Genomic DNA, 24,150 nt, shown 5'->3' with positions numbered 1-24,150 from the left:
AGGAAGTTGAAGCTCAAACCGAAGGTAGACCATGTTTAGCAGTACTGGTATGTTTACCAGTAAATCCACCAAGGAATGGCTGAAAAGAATGAAATGGAGGGTTCTGGAATGGTCAAGTCAAAGCCCGGATCTAAATCCCATCGAGATGTTGTGGGGGATTTGAAACGAGCTGTGCATGCAAGAAACCCCTCAAACATCGCACAGCTGAAAGAATTCTGCATGGAGTATTCGGCAAAAATTTCTCACAGTCGATGTCAGAGACTGGTAGACAGTTATGAGAAACGCCTACTTGAGGTTGTTTCTGCCAAAGGGGGCAATACCACCTATTAGAGCCAAGGGGTGCACTTACTTTTTCGACATGCAAATTTGCATTTATGTTTATTTAAATTATACAATGGACTACAAAATGTAAATGTTTCATGATATTTGTTATATTATATCACCTTTATCTGTCAATATTGTTGAAATGAAGATCAAATAGCTGTGTTGATATATGTTGAAAAAGTCAAAATTTTACAAGGGGTGTACTTGCTTTTTCAAGTGACTGTATGTATGTATATATATATATATATATATTATATATATATATATATATATACTGTATATATATATATATATATATATATATATATATATATATATATACATATATATATATATATATATATATATATATATATATATATATATATCTCCCTCTCACTCCCTCCCCCTTTCTTCCAGTCTCCCTCCCTCCCCCTCTCTCCCTCTCTCTCCCCTTCTCTCCCTCTCCATCTCCCTCTCTCCCTCCATTCCTCCTTCTCACCCTTTCTCGCTCTCCCTTCCTTCTTCTGTCTCCCTCTGCCCCTGTCCTTCTCGTCCTTCTCGTCCTTTTCTCTCTTCTCTTCTCTTCTCTTCTCTTCTCTTCTCTTCTCTTCTCTTCTCTTCTCTTCTCTTCTCTCTTCTCTCTCTCTCTCTCTCTCTCTCATTATGGATTCATCACTTCCGTTGTTGTGGTTTTCATCCACTGTAAATATTTCTGATTCCATGTATTATTATTGTTGTCATTTAAAGGGAACAGATATTTCTATTTTCAAAAGTTAAAAGTTAATGTTAAAAGAAGCAGGAAACCGGATCTGGAAACAGGACGTCGAAGAGGAAGAAGGGGAAAAAAGGGTGGAGCGAAAGAGTCGGAGAAGAAGCTGGTTGCTTTGCGGTCTGCAACGAACATTGTCGAGCAAGAGTCACGAGTGAACTTTGAATTTCCTGGATAGGAATTCCTGCAATAGGGGTTATCGCTGTGACTGATCAACCTGGGTGTCAGGTTTGGCGTTGGGATTCTGAAGAATCATCGCCGGGTCATCGCGACTCGAGAACGAGCCGTCGGCCATTTTGATTTGTGCGCTTCACGCGTCAAGCAAGGTATTTGCTTCGTCAGCCATTTCCACCGCTTTCAGACGTATCTGATGTGTGTGTGTGTGCACCATGGCTTTTGGAAGATTAATTTGCGGTTCGCCGACTGAGCCGTGAAAGTTCAGACCTGGAGGGCGCCTTTGGATTTCCCATTCGCCTTGACTTTGCCTTACGCAGGCAGTGGCGCCTTTGGATTTCCCATTCGCCTTGAGTTTGCTTTATGCAGTTTTGGACCACGTGACTCTTTGCGCCGCTTTGGCCGCATACACCCTTCTGCTGTTTTGGCGGTGTGACCGGGCCCGTCATCTGAACGGAGTTCGGGTTTCGATTCGACATCGCTCTAATGATCACTGGAGGGGATCAACTTTGAGCTATAGAGACATTGGGGAATGTTCTTTTTTTCACTCACTTGGAGCACAGTGAGTTATCCTATACTAGCTGATGGTACCATCATAAGATGTGTTGATTGTACTTTTGATTGCTATTATTGTTGTATCATTGTTCTTGTGTGATTTTTAATACAATATTTGTTTGTTGATAACCATTGGTGTGGTTTCCCTATTAATTTTTGACACAGAATAACATATTTTTCTGCCGTGGCTCCTCTCAGGACTCGGAGGTACACCGTGACCAGGGGGTCGGGGAGGAGCACGTAACACTCTCTCTGTCTCCATGCCTTTGTCTCTCTCTCTCTCTCTCTCTCTCTCTCTCTCTGTCTCCATGCCTTTGTCTCTCGCTCTCTCTCTCTCTCTCTCTCTCTCGCGCCCCCTGCTGGTCGTTTGCATGCTGGTTGTACTGTCATGGCGTCTGCTTGTGGAGGCCTGTGAGTGCTCTGTGTTGTTGCTCCATTCCCCCCCCCCCCCCGTTTTCCCCCCCGTTTTCCCCCCCTCTGTGTCCTTGTACCTGTTCGTGGAGTCTTCCTGGTGATTCCCATATACGTTGAGACGGGAGAGAGAGCCGGAGAGCACAGGGTGATCGCTGGTAAGGGTTCGCCGTTTTTGGGCGTCGCCCGATCGGTGTTTGCTCCTTCATCTTAAACCTCTATTTCCTTTTTTTCCTTTCGTTTATCCTTCCTTCAGTTTGTTTTGTTGCCTCCCTTTTCCGAAGTTAGGGAAATCGGAGAGGTCTGATTGCTTCCCATTCCCGGAGTTCGGGTAGGGAAGATTGTATTATATATTCACCCTCCCCGAGTTGGGGAGGGGTTGTAAGTGCAGCTGTTCCAGCATGGCAGCTGCACTATCTCGATTTACGGCCTTTCAGAGCCTGACCCGTAAGCACGGGTTCTTTTGTGTACCTCCGGAACGTGAGGTTAGTGTCGAGGACGTTGTCCTCGCAACCGGTCGTGTTGTCGGGATCGACAAGGTTGTTGCCGCTTCGCGGATGAACAAGCGGATCGTTATTTTTTTGTCCGACGTGGATTGTGTCCCACAAATTGTCGAACAGGGTTTGACAATCGATCCAGATTTATTTGTAATGATTTCCCCACTAGATAGCCCAGCGATAAAAGTCGTGATATCAAATTGCCCCCCATTTGTATCCGACGATGTACTAATTAAAGAATTGTCCCGATACGGTACCATCGTGTCTCGTATCTCCATGATTCCCTTCGGGTCACGAAACAACGATTTAAGGCACGTGGTTTCATTCCGACGGCAAGTGTTTATGATTTTAAAAAATTCCCAGAAGGATTTAAACCTTATAATAAAATTAAAACATCAACAGAACGAATATACAGTGTACGTGTCCACCAACGTTCTAAAATGTTTTGGCTGCGGACAATTTGGGCATGTTAAGCATGACTGCCCCCGAAAAGAGAATTCTCCACAAGTGCAACCTCCCCTCCGAACCGGGAATAAGCAACCCCCCCACCTCCCCACCACCGGTCCCAACCCTCCCACCACTGACCCAAGCCCTCCCACCACCGACCCAAGCCTTCCCACCACCGACCCAAGCCTTCCCACCACCGAACCAAACCTTCCCACCACCGAACCAAGCCCTCCCGCCGCCGAACCAAGCCCTCCCACCACCGACCCGAACCTTCCCACCATCGACCCAAGCCTTACCACCACTGATCCCAATCTGTCCACCACCGACCCAAGCCCTCTTACCACCAATCCAAACCCCCCCGCCGTACCCCCTCCCCTCCCCTTGAAACAGGGGCCCCTCCCTCTACTGAAGGATCTAATTGCAGCCATCTCCTGTTAACTATAGATCTCACCCCCCAGGCGACATCGTCCAATCACAGCTTGTTGCCTGCTATAACTGATCCTACCTCTCCCGCCGTGGTAGCCGATGGGATCCCCCCCCGATGATCACGTCCTCCCTCCCCCCCCTCCCCCCAAACCCTTGCAATCTCTTCCCACTAACCAGGACGAGTTTCAATTAGTCTGCCCAAAAGGAAAAAGACATCTGCAAACAACAGATGAAAACGGTCACCTCTTTAAAAAACCTACAACTGAAAACCGACAGCCCCTCCTCTCTGGCCTAGATTTGTCCCTCGTCACAGAAAATCGTTTCTCGGTATTGGAGGACATAGATGTGGATGAATCCTCGCCCTTGTCTACTGACCTAGAAACTGATATGGTTGAACCACAAAAATTAGTACCCCCCCCCCTCCCCCCCCCTCCCCTGAAGATGGCTCATTTCTCTCCCTCCCCGTCCCCCCCCTCTATGGACTATGCCCCATCCGATAACGTGGAGGGATGTGATGACGGTGAGGAGATAAATGATGAAAACCAGTGTGACACACCATCTGAGCCATCTGATATAGATGACTCTGTTAGTGAATGTGGTAGCCTTAAGGAAGAAGAAATCCCTCCAATCCCTCCCTCCGAGATAAAAAGGTTTCTTAAGGACACATTCCGAAAAAGGAATGTTGTAATAGAAACCTTTTTTCCGGAGCTACCTGATTTTATACATTCCGCTAAACTGATGGTAAAACGGCCCCACGTTTTTTATTTCAATTCCTCCCAACGTCACCGTTTAAAGAAGTGGTTGCAAAAAGCTAAGAATGAACTGCTATCAAAAAATTGAGTGGTGGTCACTCCTCCTTATAGCTGTAATGAGTTTTTCCATTTGTAGCCTGAATATTAACGGAGGATGTAGCTCTGTCCGTAAAGTTCAAGTAAGGGATTTTTTATTACAGAAGAAAGTTGACATTGCCCTCTTACAAGAGACCCATGCCAACGACTGCTGTGTCGCAGAGTGGTGTAGGCTCTTCCCCGGCCTGTCCTTCTTTAGTAACGGTGACTCCCGCAAAGGCGGTGTCGCAATAATTCTTAGCCCCTCCTTTTCGCCTTCATCGCTTAAATTCGACGAAATACACAAGGGATCCCTAGCATCCCTAGAATTCCACTACTATGGAAAATTCTATACTATTTTTAATATCTATGCCCCAAGTACGCCTGTAGCTCGGCGAGTTTTTTTTAATGACCTTGGGACACACCTAACGTCCCTCGACAGTCAAAACGCCCTAAAAAACCAAGACAATCATGTTTGTATTGGTGGAGATTTTAACTGCACCCTCCAACCCCAACTCGACAGGAACAGTGCAGAGCCCCATCCTGCCTCCACAATCCCTCTCACCAAATTTTTAAAACAAATGAATTTGACAGATATATGGCGGGTACAGCACCCATCAATCAGGCAATACACATGGTGTCGATGCATTCAGGGTAATATTGTACTTGCTCGCTTGGACAAGTTTTATATTAATCCTCCACTTGAACGCCTCGTTCTGTCATCCAAAATTTGCCCATCAGGATTCTCGGACCACAGCGCAACATTTCTCAAAATTTCTGCCCCCTGCCCGAAACACAAGAGTGCTTTTTGGAAATTTAATAACAACTTACTTGATGATAGTACCTTTAAGGACATTTTTCCGGAAATTTGGAATATTCTGGTTGCCTCCCAAGGGAATTTCTCCAACCTCAGACAATGGTGGGATAATGCCAAAACGCACATCAGACTGTTCTGCCAACAATATCGTGCGTATGGTGTTCAAGAGGAAAGAAAAACCACAACCTTACTTGAAGATGAAATCCTGGAATTACAGGAACAGCTTCAGGGAACCGCAAGTGTGAGCTACCAGGGAATGAGGCAACAAATCCATGGAAAAACGGCCTTACTGAATTCCATATCCGAAAGGCGAGCACAAAATGCTTTATTGCGCCTGAAGATGAGGTACATACACGACCTTGATGCTCCAACCAAATTCTTCTTCAGCCTTAAAAAGGGGGGCCTCTTCGTCAATGATTACACGCTTGCTCCATGATGGGGAACTCCTTTATGAAGATGGCAGAATCAGGGAATGTGCCCGGAAACATTTTAAACAACGGTTTATGCGGCATGACATTAACCAGGATGCAATATCGGAACTTGTTTCTAACCTTCCAACATTGGCGGAGGATCAGAAGCAGCAGTTGGAGGATCCTCTTAGGTTACCTGAGCTCACCGCTGCCTTGAAGGCCTTGGAACCTGATAAAGCCCCTGGACTGGATGGGCTGACAAGTGAATTTTTCCAGTTTTTTTGGACACCATTGGACCTCACCTACTGCGGGTATTGAATGAATGTTTAGAGGATGGACAACTGCCGTGGAGTTGCCGGAGAGCAGTCACCACCTTAATTCCTAAGAAAGCGGACACTCAACTTATAGAGAACTGGCGTCCTATTTCTGTTTTATGTACGGATTATAAAATTTTAGCCAAAGCCTTGTCTAATCGAATGAAACCTTTTATGAATGTACTAATAGGAGAACATCAATCCTTTTGTATTCCTGGACGTACTATTTTTAATAATATCTTTCTTATCCGTGATACCATTCGGTTTTGTAACAATTTTAATATGAATGTTGGTCTGTTTTTTATTGACCAAGGAAAAGCCTTTGACTGTATTGACCACATGTACCTTTTTAGAGTTTTAGAGAATTTTGGGTTTGGACCTATTTTTATCTCGTACGTTAAACTTTTGTATTGTAATATATCCAGTGTTCTTAAAATTAATCAAGTATTGTGTAGCCCCATTGCTGTACAACGGGGAGTACGGCAAGGTTGCCCGCTATCTGGACTTTTATACTCTCTTGCCATCGAACCTCTTCTGCTCCAATTACGTACGCACATTTCTGGCTTCACTGGATCAATTCTTACCACACCGCTAAAAGTCTCTGCCTATGCAGATGATGTCTGTATTTATATAAAAAATAGTGCTGACGTCACTGCGGTGGCTCAGGCACTAAAAACATATTGTCAGGCTTGTTCAGGCCAGGTAAACTGGAAGAAGAGTGAAGCCCTTTGGATAGGACCTGGAGATTGCCCGCCAATTGTCCTACCAGTAGGAGTGAACTGGCAGAAAAGTGGCATTAAATACCTCGGTATTTTCCTCGGAGACAACACCTTTGAGCAGCAGAACTGGGTGGGATTACCAGACAAGGTAATGGCAAAACTGGCCCACTGGAAAGGACTTCTTTTCCAACTTTCGTACCGCGGAAGAACTCTCGTCATTAACAATCTTGTCGCCTCTATGCTATGGCATAAGATGATATGCCTACAACCGCCTGGGAGCCTTCTTATTACACTGCAAAAGAGCATTGTCGACTTTTTCTGGAGCGGGAAACACTGGCTCCAACCCCCCGTGGCATACTTGCCACTCGCTGAAGGTGGCCAAGGTCTTATTGATATCCGCAGCCGGATTATGGTCTTCCGGCTTCATATCGTGCGCCAACTTGTATATGGAGATGAAGCCCTACTCTGGAGGCCTCTGGCTAACTGCATATTACAGCTTACATGCAAGCTGGGTTACGACCGAGAACTTTTCTTAATGAACCCTCATCAAATCGATTCATCCTTGCTGCCCACCTTTTACCAAGGGGTGATGAACGCCTGGCAAGCCCTGTCCTTTTCCCGTGAAATGGCAACATACAACATGGAAATGTTGTTGAACGAGCCCCTATGCTACAACCCCTTCCTGGAAAACAGCTTGAATAATAGGGGACTCGTTCAACGTTTTGTTGATGCCAAGCTGCTGCGAGTGAAAGACCTCATGACAGAGTCTGGGAGCTGCCGGCTGAGTGCTGCCGCTGTGGCACAAAAAACCGGAATAAAATCTGTCAGGATCATCTCTCGGTTCCTTCAAGGGATATCCACAACGTATCGTAATACCTGCGAGGAACTTGGCCCTTCCCCCGAGGAAACAGCGGGAGACTTCCCCAAACTCCTAGTCTTCAGCCCGCCACTTAATCTGTCCCCTGGCCTGAACAGCCCTGATGATACTGCATTATCCCTTCCCGCCTTTCCAAAGAAAACTCTGTACAACGCGTACGTTAAAATTTTATACGCAAAAACATTTTCTGAGCACCCGAGGCTTCGATGGCGGGATGTTTTACCCCCAATACCACCCAATTGCCCCAATTGGCGAAGTTTTTATCTCTTGCCTACTCCAAAGTATGTTGGAGATATTCAATGGAAACTTGTACACTGGATTTTACCTTATAATGTTTTACTGAACCGGTTTTCTACTGCTAACTCTAATCTATGCCCTTTCTGTGCATCCATTGAAACCCTACCGCATATATACCTGGAGTGTGAACGATTGCAACCTCTTTTTACATTCCTTCAGGAACGCTTTGTGAAGCTTGGTTCCCTCTTCAATCAGAATGTTTTTATTTATGGTGTTTTAGGACCGTCTTCCCTTAGGAATGTGGTTTTAATGAATTTTTTAATTGGCTAGGCCAAGTTTGCAATTTATAAATCCAGAAAGAAAAAAATGGGAAACGCTTCTGACTCGTCATGTGATGTACTGCTCACCCTTAAGGCTCTTGTAAATGCAAGACTAAAGCTAGAATACCGGTTTTTTAAAATGAACAAGAATTTAACATGTTTTAAAGAAAAGTGGGTTTTTAATGATGTCATATGCACACTTGATGATGATGATTTGAAAATAACCTTTCCTTGAGACCATTTTATTGTGTTTTGTTTCTTTGTGACTGAACATAACTGATTTTTTGTACTCTTGTAATAAAAGGAAGAAACAGTCAGTCTCTCTCTTTCTCTTTCTCTCTCTCTCTCCATGCCTTTGTCTCTCTCTCTCTCTCTCTCTCTCTCTCTCTCTCTCTCCATGCCTTTGTCTCTCTCTCTCTCTCTCTCTCTCTCCATGCCTTTGTCTCTCTCTCTCTCTCTCTCTCTCTCTCTCTCTCTCTCTCTCTCCATGCCTTTGTCTCTCTCTCTCTCTCTCTCTCTCTCTCTCTCTCTCTCTCTCTCTCTGTCTCTGTCTCTCTGTCTTTGTGTTTCTGGGTTTGTTTGACTTTGTGTCTCCGTCCCTCTGTCTCTGTGTCTCTTTCTCTCTGTATGTGTCTCTATGTCTACATCTCTCTCTCTCTTTGTCTCTGTGTCTGACTCTCTGTCTCTGTCTTTGTGTCTCTGTCTTTGTCTCTCTGTCTCTGTGTCTATGTAAGTATATAAGGAAAGTGTATCAGTAAAAAAGTGTTTCTCTGCAAAATAAAGTATCACAAAATGTATCACAAGAAGAAAAAGACGTAAAATGTCATAGCCCCCGTGGTTTTAGTAATTTTGCTGTACTGTAATTTTTGCTGAGTTAAAGGCCGTCAGTCGGCCATCTTTGTTCAGATTACAAAACAAAATATTCTGCATATCGACACATGAATTTTCGTTGTGCCAACTTTGAACAAAATCGATCCATGCATGTCGAGAAATGGTTGGGGACACGTTTAAGTCACAAAATGTCCGCCAGTTGGCCAACTTGGATCTGATCTCGAAAGAAAACGACATGCACAATGCACATGTAAGTCATCACTCATTATCTGTGTGTCAAATTTGAACAAGATCAGTAAATGCATGTCCGAGAAATGATTGAGGACGTGTTCAACATCGGGATTTTTACAACTGAAATGTCCGCTGAAGGGATTACGACCAGTCAGCCATCTTTGATCGCATCGCGAAACAAAATGATGTGCATATGTATACCATCATGTATTGTCTTTGTGCCAAGTATGAACAAAATCAATCAAATATTTCATGCATCTCTGCGATATGGTTGCGGACAGACGGACGAGACTCAATGGCTAAGCCCCCATTTCGGACTAAGTCCAACGGGGGCTAATAATAGGTTTTCTCAAACAAAATTGAAGAAAGTGCAATTTTACAATTGTGAGAAACAAGGTGAGGTTGATGTTTCAACCATTACCCTTCGTTGGTGTATAAGAGTGAAAATTCCATTTATCTCTGAAGGGTAATTTCCCAAACTTTAACCTCATCTTGTATCTCACGTCATTAAATACTCTTGAAAATCCAACACCTTGTGTTGAGGTCACTGATATAAAATAAATAATTAATAACTTCTCATAATTTTTTTAGAAATAATTCTAATCCACTTGGATTAGAATACTGAAAGAAAGGAGAGGTGTCCGTTTAAAAAATATCGATACCAAGGATCATGGAAGAGCTGCGGGCAACCGAAAGCAGCTGGAAAACAGACCAATGGAAAAAAGAGGTACATGCGGACAAGGCACAAACAGACAAACATCATCAATGTGGGAAAATAGAGCTACTTACTGGTAGAGGGCGCGACAGACAGTGAGATTGAAAGAAATGGTCGACAAGAAAGAAGAAACAGCAATGTAAAGAAGAAATTGCTTTGAAGAACGAAGAAATCAGGGAGAGAACAAGAAACAAGTTGAATTAAATAGTTGTGGTTATTATTATTTTTTCTTAGGCAACCTGTGGCTGCCGGTTGCATCATTTTCTGGAAATGCCGCAGTACCGCTGATGCAGTGCCCCTGTTTCCAGTAAGCTGGAACTCATTTTGCCGACCTCGGAAGGATGACACGCTGAATTAACCCACGTGGTGTTATTTAACGGCTGGACAGGGCCTCAAACGCAAGACCATAAGATTTTAAGCCAGCCACCTTAACCTTTAAGCGAACACCTGGCTTATTTTTTAACTCACCTGGAACGAAGTTCAGTGGAGCTTATGCGAAGCGCGTCGTCCGTCCGTCCGTCCGTCCGTCCGTAAACACTTGAAACCTCTCCGAAACCGCTGAAGGGATTACGACCAAATTTGGTACAAATTATATTTGTTGTGTTGTGACTAAAGTTTGTTCACGGCATTAAAAAAAATCGGGGTCTAAGGAGGTTTACAGGGGTCAAAGTGGGTCCAGGTTTGACCCCCCCAAAATAGGTATTTACTTTCTTTTCTGAAACTACACACACGATTTTGATGAAACTTGAACACAACATTCACCACCCGTGATGTACCAAATTCTGCTCACAGCATTTAAAAAATCTTCCCCTTTAGGGGTCTACAGAGGGGGGGGGGGGAGTTTCCCCCAAAATAGGTATTTGCTTTCTTCTCAGAAACTACACATGCAATGTCGACGAAACTTCACCGCAACTTTAATAACCAATGATGTACCACTGTTTGTTTAAGGGATAAGAAACATTGGGGTCTTAGGAGCTATATGGGGTTGGGGGAGGTGAGGGTTGCCCCCCAAAATTGTATTTTTTTCTTTGTTTAAAGTTTTATGAATATGTTTAGTTGGTGCATTGTTGTTGTTGTTGTTGTATAGGCCCGGACAGTTCTCTCGAACAAGCCCCAAGCACAGAGACAGGCAATCAATCTCATAGGAGTGATCCAGAGATCACCCACATCCAGGATGGTGTACCCCGCCTTCACTAGGTCAGGGCCACGACAGAGTTAGAGTGAGAGACAGAGACAGAGACAGAGACAGAGACAGAGAGAGAGAGAGAGAGAGAGAGAGAGAGAGAGAGAGAGAGAGACAGAGAGAGAGAGAGAGAGAGAGAGAGAGAGAGAGACAGAGACAGAGAGAGAGAGAGAGAGAGAGAGAGAGAGAGAGAGAGAGAGAGAGAGACAGAGAGAGAGAGAGAGAGAGAGACAGAGACAGAGACAGAGACAAAGACAAAGACGACAGAAAAGAAACAGAGCCATGAAGGAAGGGGCTGGTCCATGGAGACGGATCTGCACTCTGACCGTTTCCGCGCTGCCCTGATGAATCCGGGCAGCAGGCATAATAGGGAGGATTTGGTTAACGATTTTCGTTGGGGAGTAGAACCACCAAAAAGAGGTGTCCCTGATAGTTTTTGGTACCGTAAAATGGGTTGAATAGGGACAGCAAGGTGAATAGGGACACAAACGAAGTTCGAAACCTTTTTCGCTGAAAATTGATAACCACACTGATTTGTTGATATTTGGGTTGAAAGTGTTCTCTTGTTTTTTTAAAAAGCAACTTATAGTCCCTATTAACCCCATATATGGATATTAACCCCATATATGGATTTTTATGGCTGTCCCTATTCACCCCGTTTTACAGGTGAATAGGGACAGTCACTAATACAAAAAAATAATAATCAAGAAACAATCCTGAGTTTCCAACTTATTGCTAAATTGATAGCTCAGATGGATGCACATAATATGCACCCATAATGTAAACCACGGTGCCAATGAGAAAAAATATGGGATAAAAAGTTTCTCCAAACTGTTCCTATTTCTTGATTATTATTTTTTTGTATTAGTGACTGGCGTCAGGAAGGGCATCCGGCCATAAAAAACATTGCCTCAAACAGGGAACCATGATTGTCATGGGGCCCGCAAGGCTAACCCCCGCTCGAGCAGGGAAAATGGCCTTAAAACGATCATTCATTCATTCATTCAGTGACGGTCCCTATTCACCCGTAAAACGGGGTGAATAGGGACAGCCATAAAAATCCTATTTAACCCATATATGGGGTTAATAGGGACTATAATTTGCTTTTTTAAAAAACAAGAGAACACTTTCAACCCAAATATCAACAAATCAGTATGGTTATCAATTTTCAGTGAAAAAAGTTTCCGAACTTTTTTTCGGTTTGTGTCCCTATTCACCTTGCTGTCCCTATTCACCTTGCTGTCCCTATTCACCTTGCTGTCCCTATTCACCTTGCTGTCCCTATTCACCTTGCTGTCCCTATTCACCTTGCTGTCCCTATTCACCTTGCTGTCCCTATTCACCTTGCTGTCCCTATTCACCTTGCTGTCCCTATTCACCTTGCTGTCCCTATTCACCTTGCTGTCCCTATTCACCCCATTTTACGGTACATAGTTGATATGCTCAGTGTATTTAACTGTTTATTCACATCCCTTTGTTTTATATGCAAAGTTTTTTTGATACATTACTCAAAAATGATGGTTGATCACTCACACCCATTACTTAAAATTCATTTTTTTAAATATAATTTTTCAATATAGAAGCTGGGAGTCACATTTCTTTCCTTTTGTTTACACAATAAATTGCACTGACTGTCACATGAGACGGACAGCATGAGGAAGTGTTGGACTGTGGTCTTGAAAATAGGAAGGAAGAACAAAATGGGACAGATTTGGTCAACTGATTCCATAAACATCGAAGGACATCGAAGAAATGGAGGTTGGCAAAAAGTGTCCAAATCAAGTGGGTTGGCAAAAAGTTGACAACAACAACTCGGCAGGGTAAGAGAAACGTACAGGTGAAGCAGCATAGTTGTGAAACCAGGTAAGGAGAGGTTTTGTAAAGAAAAAGATGAAGAAACTCCCTCAAAGGAGAGAGAATAGAGAAGTGCTCATGCAAGCAGCTCCAGACTTGTGCCAAGTTATGCATTTGCTTCTTCTTCATCTTGTTCTTCTTCTTATTATTTTTCAGCAAAACCTCTCCCATTTGTGTTCGATTTCACCACGGCACTAACCCCCTAACTGTGAAATATATGCACAGTTGTTGCTCTCAGAATTGATGTCATTTTGTCATGTAAAATGTATTACTGACGTAGTAATTCAAGTATGTCGTGTAATTGGAGTGGCAGGATATCGAGTCTCCTGTGGCAGGGGCATGACACAGGATATTCGGGATGATTATGTGTTATGTATGTCTATTTATCATCTCATCTCATCCACAGGAAACTCATCCACTGCCTGATACTTACAAGAGACAACATATAAACATAGGGGCAATACCCCTGGTGCTCACCTGGTAGAATAAACAGTATACTGCACTGAATAAATTGGTATTTTAAACCAATTCCAATGCTTGCTGGAAGACAGGGCAGGATGTAGAGTCATACTAACATAAGCATAAGACTTTAAGCAAACAAAGAAAAAAATACCCATTTCGGGGGCATCACCCCCCCCCCCCCCAGACATCCACAAAGGGGAAGATTTTTTTTACTGCCGTGAACATACTTTGGTACAGCATGGGTGATGTGGTCAAGTTTCATCGAAATAATGTGTGTAGTTTCTGAGAAGAAACTAAATATCTGCTTTTGGGGGGTCAAACCTGGATCCACTTTGACCTCGGTAAACCCCCTTAGACCCCGATTTTTTTTTTAACGCCGTGAAGAAACTTTAGTCACAACACAACAAATATAATTTGTGCCAAATTTGGTCATAATCCCATCAGCGGTTTCGGAGAAGAAGTTTCAAGTGTTTATGGACGGACTGACGGACGGACGGCGCGCCATCGCATAAGCACACCTGAACTTCGTTCCGGGTGAGCTAAAAAAGGGTCTTTGTCATATTTTGCTGATGCAATGGTGGGAGTTTCGAATACATTGGCGTCCTCTAGTTTGTACAGGTATACATTGAAACTTACACTCGTCTGCTCCTGATTTTATTTTTTTTATATTGTAGCATTGTGGTGGTTCGTGTGCAGCCACCCGGCTGCTGGTTGCCTCATTTTTCTGTGGGCGCATCTGCCGCTGATGAAATGCCTCTCTATAACCAGTTATCTGGTACTCATTTTGCCAACCTCGGAAGGATGGCAAGCTGAGTCGACCCCCCACCTGACAATGGGGTTAGGAACTCAGGACCTAAGGATCCCAAGCCCACCACCCTAACCATAAGGCGTTGGTCAGGTGATAATGCAGCAGCAAAGACTGTCATCCTTCAGATGTCGGCAAAATGCGTACGAGCCTACTGGACTATAGAAAATGAAAAATTCCTGACTTGACATGGAGAAGTAGTAAAACAAAAGAATGATTGTTTATTTTCAAGAATAACTGGAATGCCACTCGGCAGATTGTGTACCACAACCAGGCTGAAGCGTTTACGTTTTGTATCCCACTGATAATTCGGATCTGGATTCAGACATGAACAAAAATCTAATCAGCTTGTTCTTCTCGCCGAACCAACTCGTCCACCAAGTTTTGTCACAAGTCGTCCACAACGTTTTAAGATATGACGCTATATATCGTATTTGGCCCTATCACTCAATGGAATATTTGGCCCTATCACTAGCAAATTTTGTTAGCAAATTTTGAAAAATTTTCGTATCCGGATCCAGATTCATATCTTTATCAAAATCGAATCGATTCATCCTTGTCACACACCCAACCTGTTCACCAAATTTTGTCCGAATCTGTCCATAACCTTTTGCGAAATAAATTTTTTGCCCCTATTTCACAATGCTGAAGAATCGGTTAAAAATTCTAGTGGTCCGGACCTGGACCGTATCTTCACCAAAATCTAATAATTTCGTCGGTGTCTCATACCCATCCTCTCCAACAAATTTCGTCCGAATCCATCCACAACTTTTTGAGATATCCTGTTCATGCATTTGAGATATCCAATGGTAAAAAATAACTGGATTTTGGAACAAAAGTCAGAAAGCTCTACCAAAAAGATGTAAAACAAGTACAGATACATTCAAAGTACCCCGCCTTCATGCCAAATAATTAAATATCCTCCAGCGCGGCATTGCCGGGGCGCCTTTGGCCTCTGGCGCCCGGCAATACTGCCGTGCAGCTCATAGAGACTGTATTGGGAGGGAGAGGTGTACAATAATTGATTAATTAATTGCATAATTAAAATCAATAAAAGATTATCATAAAATATTTTCTTAATAAATTGGCTAATAGCATAATTAAACCACTAGTGCTTCATCCAAAGATGTGACTTTTAGAAATTTAATTAAATAAGCCATTAATAAAAGAATTAATTTATTAATCAATAAATAATTATTGATCAATGAATTGATTAATCAATAAATCAAAAATACACTTTGCAGCCAAATCACTTGGTCGTTGTCCTGTCCAAATATCAGCTTCCTTGTTCAAATGGTGCCTGAGATATTGCCCAGATGAGAAAGAAAATAAAAAAATGATTAATCATGAAAATAAATAATAATCATAAAGAAATTAAATAAATTAATCAATTGGCTAATAGAACACATAAACCACCACCATTTCATCCGAATCTGTAACTTAAAAAAAAAAAAAACTTCGTCATTAATCGAATAATTAAATAATTAATGGATTAATTGATTAATCAATAAATCAAAAATAGCCTTTACAGCCAAATCACTTGGTCATTGGCATGTCCAAATATCAGCTTCCTAGCTCAAAAGGTGCCTGAGATAACGCCCAAAAGAGAAAGGAAATATATAAGTACTTAATTAATCGATAATAATTAAATAACTAATCAATTAATTAATTAATAAAAAAACAAAAAATATCATATTTGTTAAAGTACTTCCTCATTGTTGTGCCGAAATTTCAGCTTCCTAGCTCAAAGGGTGGCTGAGATATCGCCCGGACAAACAAACAAGAAAACAAGAATGCAAACAAACAACCAGAGTGAAAACTGAGTACTCCCTTTCAGTGTGCGTCATTGCCGAGCCCCCTTCGGTGCCCGGCAATGACGTTATGCAGCGCCTGGAGATGGCATAGGAAAGGACCAGTGCACAACAAGAAAACAAACAAACAACCAAAGTGAAAACTGAGTACTCCCTTTCAGCGTACGTCATCACCGGGCCATTTCGTGCGTCAACGCGTGCGTCAATTTTCAGCGTGCGTCAACGTCATTGCCGGGGACCCTTTGGTGCCCGGCAATGACGTTATGCAGCGCCTGGAGATGGCAGAGGAAAGGAGCGGTGTACAACCCCCCCCCCCCCCAAAAAAAAACGGTGTTTTATTAATCAATTAATCTGTGAACGTCATAAGGCCATGAACTTTGACAAACCTATGTACTTTCTATTGTCAACAATTCAGGAATTCACAATAAAAACTTGTGTTCACGCTGCAAAGATGGCCAATGAAACTTACAGGAAGAGTCCACTTGTATGTTTGACATTCAACAGTCTGTGCTCCGCATCTTCCCGGGAAATTCGCCGGTGGAACCAGGCCATCCCCTCATGTAGACGAGGAATTACTTCTGGTAGAAGTTCATCATAATGTTCGTCCACGTACTGATGCAGATCTTTTCCCTGCACGCAATCGATCAGGTCAAAAGCACAGTTCCAAAAACATCTTTGGCTTTCACTACAAACTTCAATTCTTGTAAACAAGTAAATGTGTTTTCAGGACATTTACGCCACCCCTTAATGTCAGATCGACCAGTATTTGTAAAAAAAGCCTGTCGAGCGGTTATGCCTCCTTCATGACCAGAACTGAGTAGAATAAGCCGATGATAGTTTAACATGATGAAGATGATCTACCTCTTCCAGATGGATTATGAATGAGCAAAAAACAGCAAAGCTTGAGCCAGTCGTACTAATAATGCAAATCTCTGGTTTATTGTTCTATTAAATGTATAAATTCAGGCAATAACATGTACATGATGTTAATTTGACATTTTAATTGGATAAAATAATGTGTACATAATTTTTCATTCCAATTATATCTGCACAAAAATAGTAATTAATTTAAATAGCAGGGGAGCGGAGAAGAGAAAGAAGGGGAGGGAGGGGAGGGAAGGGAGAGGGGTGAGGGGAGATGAAAGGGGTGGGGAAGAGACAAGGGTGGGGGAGACAGACGGGTGGTGGAAGAGAGAGTGGGTGGGGCAGGAGGGGGGGGGGGGAGGAGAGATGGGTGGGGGAGAAGAGAGGGGTGGGGGAGAGGGAAAGAGGACTGGAGGAGGGAGAGGTGTGGGGAAAGAAGAGGGGTGTTGGGAGAGAGAGGGGGGGGGGGGAGAAAGAGTGGGGTGGGGGAGGAGAGAGGGGTGGGGGAGAGGGATAGTGGGGTGAGGGAGGGAAAGGGGTGGGGGAAAAGGGTAATGGTTATTTAGATAAAAGATGCACGTTATCAAGCTCTAAGTCCTGAGGTGAGCCATCAAATATTCTAGATTTACTAAATTAACATTTTTGCAATTCAGGAGTGGACAATATAAAAGTTGTTTGCATATAATAGGAAGTTTGTTTTTTTGCAAATAATACATGTAGGATCTTGAGCATACTGCAACAGGGCTGCGGAATCCATCACCATAAAAAATAAGGAATAAATATCTGAGAATAAATAAAGTTCCAGTGAGCTAATGTTATACCAGTTACTGTGTTGTATGGAACACGACATATCATAATTTAGGAACATGAAACATAAAACACAAAGAGAAAAAATAACAATTATTTCTGGTTGTAAGACGCTTTTCACCTTAAGGAATGAAAAGGTTAACGTGAAAGAAGAACTTGTACTTCCGGTTACGGGTCAGCGTGTGTTGGGCGTTTGATTGTGCAGTGTCTCCTTCCATTTCACCAAAGCGAGGTTTTTTCAGAACAGATAAATCGTGTCTTTCGGTTAATATTTCATCCCTGCGTTGTTGTTTGTGTTTTCGGTCAATTAACCCCCAAGTTTAACCATACCGTGTTGTAGTGTATTGATCAATTTGTGTCACTGTGAGTGACCTATACTATATAGCCAAGGCCTCAGCTCTTGGACATGCCAATTCTGTCTCTGCCCTGAGGCAGTGTTCCTCATTCCACTTTCCTTATCCTCAGTGTTCTCCTTTCATGCTCCTCAAATTTATCTTATTTTCCTCTTCCTGCTTCAATTATTTCTTTACTAGCAAAAGTACCCGGCGTTGCTGGGTAACAATGAGTCGCTTCCTGACGGGAATATGAATGAGGAGGGGAGGAGAGGAGGGAGGAAGAGGGGAAAAGGAAAGGGGAAAGGGGTAGGGGAAGGAGGAAGGGAAAGAGGGAGAGGGGTAAGTAGAAGGCCCGGGGTGGTGGAGAGAGAGGGGAAGGGAGGGAAACGGTAAGGAGAAGGGAAGGGAGGTGGAAGGAAAGGAAGGGGAGTGGAGTGTGAGGGGGAGAGAGAGCAGGGAGGATGGAGAGAAGAAGGCAGGGTGGAGGGGGAAATGGGGAGAGAGGAGGGGAAGGAGCAGGGAGGAGAGAGAGAAGGGAAGGAGGGTAGAGCGAGGTAGCGGGAGTGGGGAGGGGGGATGGGGAGAGTGACTATTGCACAAAAATGTTAGTCAATTAAAAAACAAAAAGTGAATGAAAACAAATCAAAAAACAAAAAGGCGTAAGTGAAAACAAAAAGGCAGCTCTGTCTACTGTAACGCCATGGCTTGCAAAAGCAGCCTGAATAGTGTTCACCAAGTGGTGGTTAATCATATAAAAAATATATATACAATCTGGGTCCATCATATAGAGGGAATTTTAAAAAACAGATCGCAGGTACAGTGGGGTGACCCCCGATCCCATTTAAGTTAAAAATCATTATGAAGTTAAAAAAAAAAAAAACTAACCACAGAAGCAGAATCACAGCCTCACTTAAATAAATGAATATTATACACTTAGTTATAAAATCGCTAGATATGGTCAATTTTGTCAGATTTCACTCTAGATTTGGACATTTATTTTGTCTACAGCATCCAATCCTCATATCCGAATCCAGATTTTGATGATATTCTTCAATTATGTAATGATAATCGATTGTATTTCCAAGGCAAGGCACGTTTGTGTAGGCCAAAACAAAATGGCGGCTAAAGAACCCAGCGAGGTGCAGTGGGCTGACCAAGATGGCGGGCCGCTATATTGGTAAGCATTTTTCGGGTTTTTTTTTCTTATGAACACATCGTTAATCATCTTCAAAAAGGATGTTGTAACACACTCAAACATCCAGTTTTCATCATTGCAATCTGTTGGAGGTCCAGGTGTATGCATGATGCAAAGTTTGGGGCTGCTAGGTTTCATGGTTTTGGAGTTATGGAGAAGACAGATGGGCAGATGGAAGGACGAATGAAAGGATGGACACCGCCTTTTATTATTATAGATTCATTTCAAAAATCATCGACTCATTCCAGCTGTTGTTTTCTTCCTTGTTTCATTTTTTTTTTACCTCTTCCCTTCTCAATACCTCTCAATACAATACCTCCCAATCTTTCCTAATTGAATTAATTTGATTTTTACTTTAACAAGACCAAAAGTCGAACAGCAGCATAGCCGTAGTACTCTACTCGCAGTACTCTGTAAAAACACATGACAGGTTCAACTTCTTCGAAGACATGTTAGGCCTGCATGGCAAGTAAATTAAAATGGCGGTCTGGGGGAGTTAGCCGTCGTACCCCGTATTGACATCATAAATGTAGCGTGACGGACGGACGCAAAACTGCCGCTACTTTATTACATAGAAGATGATATATTTTAACCTCCAGTAACTTTGTAGTCACTACAAAGGGATTAGTGTTACGATTAGGTTTACTATAATATTAACGTTACGTTTTGTTTTTGTTTTTTTTGTATACAAGGTTGAGGCTCGTGTAAGAGCTAATATTGATCACAAAAACGACAAACTTACATATAAAACATAAAACATATGATAAAGGGAGCGTGAGAACAAGATGGAGAGCAGGGACATCAGGAGATCTGTGGGAAAGAGAGGGCATGGGGGGAGGAGGCATGGGAAGGGGGTGGGGAGTGGGAGAGGTAAAAAACAAACAAACACATGGACACTGCAAGGACTTCCAGGAAAGAAGTCGTAATTTCAAAAAGTGAATCTGGGGTGAATTAATGGGGGTAGAAAAGATCAAGGTTTTGGATGGGGGAAGACAAGACATGGTGGTGGACAGCTGTTTTAAAGACCAGGAGGGAGGCGTGGGATTGAAGAGAGTGAGGGAGTTCGTTCCAGAGGCGGGAGAAAATAGGATGAAAGAGTGAAGGTGAATCGAGAGTCTTGATTTTGTCAGTTTAACCATAAGAGGGTTTCTGGCAGATATTGTGTGACCTGTAGGAAAATTTGGGGGACAGAGCACAGAGAGAGCTGGGGGAGCAAGGCCGGAGAGGAGTCGGTAGAAAACAGAAAGACCACCAACCTGCCTGCGGTGAGTGAGTGAAAGGACCTCGTAGTTAGCTTCATCGCGGGAGATTGCAATGATTCCGAAAGCTTTGGTTTCAACAGCGTGAAGCCGAGCTAGGTGTGAGGCAGGATCACCGCCCCAGAGGGGAGAACAGTATTCCATTGAGCTGCGGGTGAAAGCCTTGTATGTGGTGAGGAGCTCAGGTGTGTCAAGGAAGGACTTCGCATGACAGAGTTTTGCCTGCAAAGAAAGTTTTCACTATGTTCAAACTTTCTTTCTTGAGGGGGGGAAGTGTTACGGATTCGTCACTTCCATTGTTGTGGTTTTCATCCACTGTAAATATTTTTGATTCCATGTACTATTTATTGCTTTCAAAAGGTGTATTGTTTATGAACTGTTTTCAAAAGGTGAAAAAGTTAGAGTTAAAAGAAACCGAAAACCGGACCGGAACCAGACGACGAAGAAGAGGAGGAGAAAAGAAGGCGGAGCGAGTGGAGTCGGACAAGAAGCATAGTCGCTTCGAGGTCCAGAGCGAACGTTGGCGAGCAAGAGTCATGAGTGAACTTTGGGTTTCCCAGGAAAGGGATTCCTGCGACAGAGTTGTTATCGCTGTGACAGATCAACCTGCGTGTCAGGTTTTGCGGTCGATTCCGAAGAGAATCATTGGACTACCGTTACGTCTCGAGTACGGCCGTCGGCCATTTTGACTTGCGCACTTTGTGCGTCAAGCAATGTTTCTTTGCTTCGCTTCAGCCTTTGCGCATCGCGCAAGGTTTTTCTTAGCTTCATGTCAGCCGTTTTCACCGCTTTCAGACGTATCTGGTGTGTGTGTGTGCAACGCGGATATACCTGAAGATAAATCTGAGGTGTGCCGACTGCGAGCTGTGGAACGTCCATACCCGAGGGTGTGATTTCCCAGTCGCCTGGAGGGCGCCCTTGGATTTCCCAGTCGCCTTGAGGGCACCTTGACGCAGCTTTGGAAGCGTGACTGTGACTATCATTCGAACGGGATTCTGATCTCGATTGAACATCGTTCTGATGATCGCTGGACCGGAATTTGACTTTGGCTTGAAGCCGGAATCATCAACTTTGGGTTTGAAGCTGGGAAAGAGACATTGGGAATGTTCTTGTTTCACTCACTTGGAGCACATTGAGTTATATATTACGAAACTGATGGTACCATCATAGGATATATTGATTGTACTTTTGATTACTATTATTGTTGTACTGTTATTCTTGTGTGATCTTAATACAATATTTGCTTGTTGGGAACAATTGGTGTGGCTTCACCATTGATCTTTGAAATACAGAATAACATATTTTTCTGCCGTGACTCCTCTCGTGGCTCGGAGGTACACCGTGACCAGGGGGTCGGGGAGGAGCACGTAACAGAAATTGGGGGCTCGTCCGGGATATTGGGAACTCGTCCAAAATTGGCCCAAATTGAAATTGGGGTCCTCGTCCCGAACCAAATAGAAATAAAAATTTAGGGCTCGTCTTTGCTGACAAAAATTTCATCTGGGATAGAATTCCCTAACATTCCCAGAATTCCCAAATTTTGAATTATTCTAACATTCCCAAATTAAATAAAAAAATTTTGTGTGAAATTTTTGTGTGAAGGTTAACAGGTGCTAACTAATAGTCACCATGGTGTTGGACGTAGAACAGTTTGCGGCGTCGCCTAATGAGGCACATTTCCAAGCATTAAAAAGATCGGAACTCTTGATATTGGCCAGACATTTTAACTTGGAGGTCCGCACGTTAATCTGATCACAACCCCTTAATTAACCTTCAGTTAATCTGAAGAAAGCAGAGATGCAGATATTGGTGGTAGAATCTCTGGTTGGACAAGGAACATGGCCAGAGGTAGCCTTGGATTGGTTACCCGAGGAAAAAGAAAATGTGGAGCTCCGGAAAATGGAGATGCAACTGCAGAGCCAGGAAAGGTTAAAAGCAGAGTAAAGGAGAGCTGCAAGGGAACTCGAGGAAAGAAGAGTAGAACAGGAACGAGAACTCGAGGAGAGAAGAACCGAGGAACGGAGAGCTGAAGAAGAAAGAAGAGCAAAGGAAAGAGCAGAGGAAAGGAGAGCCGAAAGGGAGTTGAAGAAATGTGACATGGAGTATCAGAGGGAACTTAAACTCAAGGAGCTGAAATTAATGGGAGAACGGAGAGAACTCGTATCCATGCCGGCTATTTCGACAACTAGTCAGAACACCTGGGATGTTGGTAGGCATGTGAGGCTGGTTCCACCCTTCAATGAAAAGGAGGTAGCCAAGTTTTTTTTACACTTTGAGAAAGTGGCTCAAATGATAAAATGGCCTGTGGGGTCCTGGACTATGTTAGTGCAAAGTGTTCTGATGGGTAAAGCTCAAGATATATTTTCGGCTTTACCGATTGACCAATGTGCAGATTATGAGAAAGTGAAGAAAGCCATTCTCAAAGCCTATGAATTGGTCCCTGAAGCTTACCGGCAAAAATTCAGGAATGTCAGGAAGAGGGAGAGTGAGACCCATGTGGAGTTTGCCAGAATGAAGGAAACCATGTTTCATCGGTGGTGTGATTCGAAGGGGATTGGGAAAGACTTCAAACTGTTGCGACAATTGATCTTGGTGGAGGAATTCAAACAGTGTGTCCACGCGGACATTAAAGTACATCTGGATGAAAAGAAGGTACCAGAGTTGTATGAGGCAGCAACTGTGGCAGATGACTATGCCTTGACACGCAGGATGGGGTTCCACAAACCTACTTTCCTGCCTCGAGTTCGCCAGGGGAGTTATGGTACATCCGGTGCGGAGAACGAATATTAATGGGGGCGGCCTTGAGATGACTATGAGGACAAATCTGATACCGCGACTTTTAGGGATCAGAAGACTACAGTTCCAAGACAGACTTATCTTCCGGGGGGCCCGAGGCAGACCACGAGTTTTTCCTCTGGGCCTACTTGCACTTTTTGCAGGAAACCTGGGCATTTGATGTCCCAATGTTACGCCCTGAAAAGGAAAAATCAGGAGCGGAGTCAGACTAGTACAACTTCGAATGCATTGGCAAATGCGAGAAATCGTCCTTGGAGGACCGTGCCTTGTGAAGGTTCCCATGCCAAAGTTACGGCATCACAGAACGACCTTGTTCAAGAGGGTTACAAACCTTTTATTTCAGAGGGGTTTGTGTCACTGGATGGAGACTTAACGAACCAGAGACCTGTTAGGGTATTGAGGGACACAGGAGCACATCAATCATTGATGCTTGAGGGCATTTTGCCATTGTCAGAAAAGACGGCAACTGGGGTTAGTGTTCTTTTGCAGGGGGTTGGTGGCTATGTTAAAGCTCCACTTCATGTCATCCATTTGAAGTCTGATTTGGTGTCAGGACCGGTCACCGTAGGTTTACAAGCCACTCTTCCTGTAGAGGGAATCTCTTTTTTTATCGGGAATGATTTGGCCGGTGGTCGAGCTTCTGGTAAACCGATGTTTGTTGAAAAGCCTAGTATGGAAAATAACACTGCACAGTTAGAGCAGGAGATTCCGGGTATCTTTCCATCCTGTATCGCGACTCGTGCTATGGGTAGGAAGCGCTCTGAAGAGAAGAGGAAGGTACTGACGTCACACTTTGCACAGACACTTCTTGTCAAGTACCCTGAAATTAAGTGTCAGCACAAACCAGTCATGAATGTAGGCAATGTGGGCAAGCTCTTTGTCGGTGGACTGAACTT

At 43.5% G+C, this 24,150-nt stretch overlaps 1 protein-coding gene across 1 annotated transcript in view; it reads right to left on the bottom strand.

Annotated features, from left to right (window-relative positions):
* Positions 1 to 24,150, bottom strand: part of LOC137421907 (tyrosine-protein kinase SYK) — a 95,152-nt gene that overhangs the window by 48,175 nt on the left and 22,827 nt on the right. Inside the window, exon 3 of the mRNA XM_068108462.2 lies at positions 16,468 to 16,628. Within this exon, the coding sequence (XP_067964563.1) occupies positions 16,468 to 16,628 (161 nt within the window). The remainder of the gene's footprint in view (positions 1 to 16,467; positions 16,629 to 24,150) is intronic.

This window comes from Myxine glutinosa, chromosome 1 (genome assembly GCF_964187855.1).
Source record: "Myxine glutinosa chromosome 1, kmMyxGlut1.1, whole genome shotgun sequence".
Taxonomy (NCBI): Eukaryota; Metazoa; Chordata; class Myxini; order Myxiniformes; family Myxinidae; genus Myxine; species Myxine glutinosa.
This window is presented reverse-complemented; position numbering and strand designations above follow the sequence as displayed.